The sequence below is a fragment of the Limulus polyphemus genome, unplaced genomic scaffold, assembly GCF_000517525.1.
Source record: "Limulus polyphemus unplaced genomic scaffold, Limulus_polyphemus-2.1.2 Scaffold6551, whole genome shotgun sequence".
Lineage (NCBI taxonomy): Eukaryota > Metazoa > Arthropoda > Merostomata > Xiphosura > Limulidae > Limulus > Limulus polyphemus.
In genome coordinates this window covers 41,771-49,155 of record NW_013672161.1, presented here as the reverse complement: position 1 = coordinate 49,155, position 7,385 = coordinate 41,771, and the positions used below count along the sequence as shown (strand labels likewise).

The following is a 7,385-nucleotide window of genomic DNA, read 5'->3' as shown; positions in this document are numbered from 1 at the left end:
ACTTAAAATAAAACATGATAAACTACCATACATATCATACTCTTCTAGTTGACAAGTTCACTTACAATAAAACAACATGATAAACTACCATACATATCATACTCTTCTAGTTGACAAGTTCACTTAAAATAAAAAGAAAGAATGGCCTTATTATTGACAGTTATAAAACCACACATCATAGATGTACACAGGAAAGAATGGCTTTATTATTGACAGATTTAAAACCACACATCACAGATGTACACAGGAAAGAATGGCTTTATTATTGACAGTTATAAAAACCACACATCACAGATATACACAGGAAAGAATGGCCTTATTATTGACAGTTATAAAACCACACATCACAGATGTACACAGGAAAGAATGGCTATATTATTGCGTGATCACAAACTGTGTGCACTGAATGACTCAGGTGTATGTTGTGATCTTGTGATATATACTTCTATGCTACTGGTAGAATAAGAAAGAATCTGGAGAAAACCACTACTAGAGATACTTGAAACTACTTGTGTTGTGTTTACAGTGCAAGCTGCTGGAGGTGGTGTATTGGTGTTGGCATTGTTTATATAATAGGAGTTCAGACATACAGATTTGTTCCAAAATGTTGTTTCTGATCATAAATTCCACCTTGATAGACAATAATCAATCCATCAGGCAAGTGTTGTCCAAAAATTGTTTTGATGAACATGATAAAAATTTCACTCATTTTTCCTTTCTGATTGAGCATATTTGGGATAAATATGAACAAGTATTTACTAATGTAATCATCTACCAATATATGTGAACATGTCATGTCTTATTCAGGCTTGTAGCAGAACCAGCACTAAGTAGGGTATCTTGATAATGAGGCTAATTGTTGTTAAACTGTACAATGTTGATAGCAGAAACTACACAGGAAAGAATGGCTTTATTATTGACAGATTTAAAACCACACATCACAGATGTACACAGGAAAGAATGGCTTTATTATTGACAGATTTAAAACCACACATCACAGATGTACACCATCTGTGATGTGTGGTTTTAAATCTGTCAATAATAAAGCCATTCTTTCCTGTGTACACCTGTGATGTGTTGTTTTAAATCTGTTAATAATAAAGCCATTCTTTCCTGTGTACATCTGTGGTGTGTAGTTTTAAATCTGTCAATAATAAAGCCATTCTTTCCTGTGTACATCTGTGATGTGTGGTTTTAAATCTGTCAATAATAAAGCCATTTTTTCCTGTGTACACCTGTGATGTGTGGTTTTAAATCTTTCAATAATAAAGTCATTCTTTCCTGTGTACATCTGTGATGTGTAGTTGTAAATCTGTCAATAATAAAGCCATTCTTTCCTGTGTACATCTGTGATGTGTGGTTTTAAATCTGTCAATAATAAAGTCATTCTTTCCTGTGTACACCTGTGATGTGTGGTTTTAAATCCATCATGTAACATTTTTTACTGGACACAGCTGAATATTGTTGAAGGAAAAAAATCAGATGAGGTAAAGACTGATACTCTAGGAACTCTTACAAGCCTGCCAAATAATCTTTACCTTGAATCATATTCTGTCACGAGACCAACAACTCAAGTCTAAACTCTGTTCCTTTCTACAAATAATAAACGTAACTAAGAACTGAATACTCACACACGGCTGACAAAACCAATACTTGTCTACCTTCTCGTTAGACATATGATAACAATCTCGGCACTGTCGAATCTCTCCTAAGTCATAGATGCAGTCACGTAACATCTGCCTTGCCATGTCTGCCATTATGCTATGAACTGAAAACGAAAGGAAAAAGAAATATCTTTATACAATAATAATAATACAGCTTCTGTAGAACTATCAGCTTATATTGTATTACTTTAAACACGCTTCAACTTAGTAAAACTTTGTCAATCTCTTTCTTTTACTCCACAATTCCACAGTGGACTATCTAAGGTGTGTCTACTCGTGCGATGGGATCAATCCCCAAACTCTAGCCTTATAAGTCCTCAAGCCTAGTGTTGAAAAAGAAATATCTTTATACAATAATAATACACCTTCTGTAGAACTATCAGCTTATACTGTATTACTTTAAACAATAATAATACAGCTTCTGTAGAACTATCAGCTTGTATTGTATTACTTTAAACACGCTTCAACTTAGTAAAGCTTTGTCAATCTCTTTCTTTTACTCCAGAATTCCACAGTGGACTATCTAAGGTGTATCTACTCGTGGGATGGGATCAATCCCCAAACTCTAGCCTTATAAGTCCTCAAGCCTAGTGTTGAACAACATCAATATTCTAAAAGGTGGCAGAAGGAAAGAAATAGATGATGAAACAGTTTCTCGAGTAGTCGATATAGTAACGTGGATAACTTAGACGACATCATATAAATTATTTGAAGAAAGTTACTATAAAACAAATTATAAAAAAACTACAATCAAATATACACATTTTTATAATCATTGTGAGGACTACTATATTTAAAAATATTAATTTATAACAACTTACTTTCCCCAATGTATATTTTAACAAATAAGCATAAAATAACAAAAACAAAATCAAATCTATAATTTCATCATTTTCTTTCTGTGATGATGAGTGGTCAATACACTCATTTACTATTACTTCTTGTTCAGTGGGTTTGTTTCGTACGCGTTTATCACTCAGAAACACAGGTGTGTACACACATTCACAACATCAACAACAGAAAAAAAGATCATCCAAATAGAGACACCAGAAAAAATTTTTCTTTAATACTTACCTTTTATAATTTAATTTTCTTTAATACTTACCTTTTATAATTTAATCTTTAATACATCATTTAAAGGTTTCACAACTTACATATGTTTGAATTTTAAACTTACATGATTTAATGATTTTATGTAGAAATACTTTTATAAACAGTCACATACTGACAATTTTATTGACGCTTGTTCACTAATTTCACTCAACCTTATAAGCCAGAAATATCTTCTACAAACTCTAAATGTCAGTATCTTGTAATTATCTAAGTGACATAAATAATCAAACTGACCACATAGATACATTTCAATTTCTTTCCCTTTGCATTAAATTAACTTGTACATTGCTTTCTAAACACACACATTATCTATGTAAGTTAATACTGCTTGAAACCCAGTAGAGAAGCTATTATAGCAATAGGCCTATCTGAATGGAAAGGAAGGGTTTTAGGGATATCTATGTAAGTTAATACTGCTTGAAACCCAGCAGAGAAGCTATTATAGCAATAGGCCTATCTGATGTTAATCACACTAATCCACTTACATATATTATATAACATTGTCATTTACTGTGGAGGTAGGTGTATGTTAATCACACTAATTCACTTACATATATTATATAACAGTGTCATTTACTGTGGAGGTAGGTGTATGTTAATCACACTAATCCACTTACATATATTATATAACAGTGTCATTTACTGTGGAGGTAGGTGTATGTTAATCACATTAATCCACTTACATATATTACATAACAGTGTCATTTACTGTAGAGGTAGGTGTGTGTTAATCACACTAATCCACTTACATATATTATATAACAATGTCATTTGTTGTGGAGGTAGGTGTATGTTAATCACACTAATCCACTTACATATATTACATAACAATTTCATTTACTGTGGAGGTAGGTGTGTGTTAATCACACTAATCCACTTACATATATTACGTAACAATGTCAATTACTGTGGAGGTAGATGTATGTTAATCACACTAATCCACTTACATATATTATATAACAGTGTCATTTACTGTGGAGGTAGGTGTATGTTAATCACACTAATCCACTTACATATATTATATAACATTGTCATTTACTGTGGAGGTAGGTGTGTGTTAATCACACTAATCCACTTACATGTATTACATAACAATGTCATTTACTGTGGAGGTAGGTGTATGTTAATCACACTAATCCACTTACATGTATTACAAACTTACATTATCCAAGTTGTAACTATGGATGAGCTATTTATTTTTTAATTCCTTTTCAGTCCTTAAAACCCTTCCCTTCCACTACTTACATATATTATATAACATTGTCATTTACTGTGGAGGTAGGTGTGACAAATATTTGAAACACATTATTCCCTGCATTCAAAAGAAGTGACTTTACTTTTATAATGGTAAAATTAGATGAGAATGTGCAATGTTACTAACAACATGTGTTTCATGTAATACACAGGACAGTGTATACTAACAACATGTGTTTCATGTAATACACAGGACAGTGTATACTAGCAACATGTGTTTCATGTAATACACAGGACAGTGTATACTAGCAACATGTGTTTCATGTAAGACACAGGACAGTGTATACTAACAATATGTGTTTCATGTAATACACAGGACAGTGTATACTAACAACATGTGTTTCACATAATACACAGGACAGTGTATACTAACAACATGTGTTTCACATAATACACAGGACAGTGTATACTAACAACATGTGTTTCATGTAATACACAGGACAGTGTATACTAAAAACATGTGTTTCACGTAATACACAGGACAGTGTATACTAACAACATGTGTTTCATGCAATACACAGGACAGTGTATACTAACAACGTGTGTTTTATGTAATACACAGGACAGTGTATACTAACAACATGTGTTTCACGTAACACACAAGACAGTATATTAGCAATATGTGTTTCACATAATTAACACAACAGTATATACTAGTAATATGTGTTTCATGTAATAGACACGGGAACTGCATAAGATGGCTCACACGGAGGAGGAACAGTGGAGACAGGATCGCTTGATCTACAAGAAAATGGATATACTCAACATGGAAGAGAAGACGAAAGCACAGCACTACCGAACTCTCGAAGAGTTTCAGATTGATGCACAGAATATCGTTCATAACATTGTCATTTACTTTGGAGGTAGGTGTGTGTTAATCACATTAATCCACTTACACATATTATATAACAATGTCATTTACTGTGGAGGTAGGTGTATGTTAATCACATTAATCCACTTACACATATTATATAACAATGTCATTTACTGTGGAGGTAGGTGTGTGTTAATCACACTAATCCTATGTTGGTGCTATTCTATTGGCTACCATGCTGTCTTAGGTATGTGCCTTCTCGAAAATAAAAACTTAATTAGATTGCTTGAATCTGGAGAAAAACAGTCAAATGACTGTTTACTTTCTGTAAACAAATATTTCAATATTAGCAGTATTTATGTGCCTGTAAATCTTTTCCTATTTTTAAGGAGGTTTATATGGTGCACAAGAAATACTGATATTTGGCATGTGTAAATACAAGGGATTTCAGCAAGCATTGTAACAAATTCACTATGAGAAAAGCTTATATTCCATATGTAGGTGAGGAATTTTCTTTGTACAAACACATTCATCTTGTGATAAATAAATGTTAAAAAAATAGGTCCTCTAACATGAAAAATAACTTCAAATTTCATGAACTATATTACAGTTAGGTCCTCTAACATGAAAAATAAGTTCAAATTTCATGAACTATATTACAGTTAGGTCCTCTAACATGAAAAATAAGTTCAAATTTCATGAACTATATTACATTTAGGTCCTCTAACATGAAAAATAAGTTCAAATTTCATGAACTATATTACAGTTAGGTCCTCTAACATGAAAAATAAGTTCAAATTTCATGAACTATATTACAGTTAGGTCTTCTAACATGAAAAATAAGTTCAAATTTCATGAACTATATTACAGTTAGGTCTTCTAACATGAAAAATAAGTTCAAATTTCATGAACTATTTTACAGTTAGGTCCTCTAACATGAAAAATAAGTTCAAATTTCATGAACTATTTTACAGTTAGGTCCTCTAACATGAAAAATAAGTTCAAATTTCATGAACTATATTATATTTGGAAAAAAAGGTGGCAGGATCAGTGAAAACTGATACCATTTGCTGAAAGCAAACATAACAGATAATCAAAGCAAACATAACAGACAAAAAAAAGGATTTCAATTTAAAAAAGGCTTCATTCAAAGTACTTTAAATCTGGTATATAAAGTGGTACATTGGCTGTAGTACAAAACTACATCACTGAGATTGAATTTCAAATAAGGCCTATTTGGATCACAAAGTGTGATGTGATACTGGTCAAGTTATTTCCTGCAATGTTAAGAAGCATTAGAGTGAATCAAATCTGATTAATGGCTGAAAATATTGCTAAAAGCGAAGATGCCCAACTGATGTGAAACAATGCATTCATAATTTTGTAATTAAGAATGTAAGGACAGTATACTTAATTAGCCAGGTTGATTTGTAGTTATGGTTTACACTGTTTTGATATAAAACACACGTTAACAAAAACAGTCTCATTGTTAAGAACATTAGTTTAAACTGTCTTGACTTCTTTAACAGCATAGAAAACTTGTATACAGCATAATGTATCTTGCTGTATGTGTTCAAAACTATTACACTAACACTAACAAATATTGTTTACCAAATTTATGTTTATCATGCTATCATTAGATGCTGTATTCAGGTTAGTCTATTATTAAAATATTAAAATCTTACTTTTTCTTTCAGTCTTAGGCAGGTGTAGCTGAGCAGGGTGTTTAATTCATGTTTTTTAACTTTCATTTGACTTTTACTTTTCAGTGCCTATAGCAAAGGAAAATAAGCATGTATTACCACCAAAATATTTTAAAAACACAACCGTTTTTAATTACTTGTAATACTTTGTCAATAGAAAAGTTCTCGAGACCAAAAGGCTTAAACACAAAAAAACCATGATTTACAACAGAATGGTATTCAAAACAATTATTGGTTTGATACAAATTAACAGTACAAAACTACTGAATAGCTTTCTTTAGTGATCTCAGATAGTTACACCAAGGTACTTTTAGAGTCCTCACTGAAACTTTCAGTAATTTTTAATTTGATTCTAACTCATTTATGAAAATAAAATTGTTGAAATACAATTAGCAAAACTAGTCATAAACCAACAACTTAAAACAATAAAAAAATATCCAAGTTCATTCTCCTACATATCTCATTGAAATTCTTAGTCAACTCATTACAAGTAATATGAAAAAAAAGACAGACGATACCACATGACATGTTAATATTTACAGGTTCTACAATCTGTTTATTCTACATTTTATGAAAGAGACAGACAATACCACATGACATGTTAATATTTACAGTTTCTACAATCTGTTTATTCTACATTTTATGAAAGAGACAGACAATACCACATGACATGTTAATATTTACAGGTTCTACAATCAGTTTATTCTACATTTTATGAAAGAGACAGACAATACCACATGACATGTTAATATTTACAGGTTCTACAATCTGTTTATTTTACATTTTATGAAAGAGACAGACAATACCACATGACATGTTAATATTTACAGGTTCTAC

General features: G+C 31.4%; 1 protein-coding gene across 1 annotated transcript in view; it reads right to left on the bottom strand.

The window, feature by feature from the left end:
• Positions 1 to 5,559: 5,559 nt before the first annotated feature.
• Positions 5,560 to 7,385, bottom strand: part of LOC111089540 (zinc finger MYND domain-containing protein 11-like) — a 21,183-nt gene continuing 19,357 nt past the window's right edge. The window contains exons 4-5 of the mRNA XM_022402230.1: positions 6,531 to 6,617; positions 5,560 to 5,568 (exon numbers count right to left, since the gene is read on the bottom strand). Coding sequence (XP_022257938.1) covers positions 5,560 to 5,568; positions 6,531 to 6,617 — 96 coding nt within the window. The remainder of the gene's footprint in view (positions 5,569 to 6,530; positions 6,618 to 7,385) is intronic.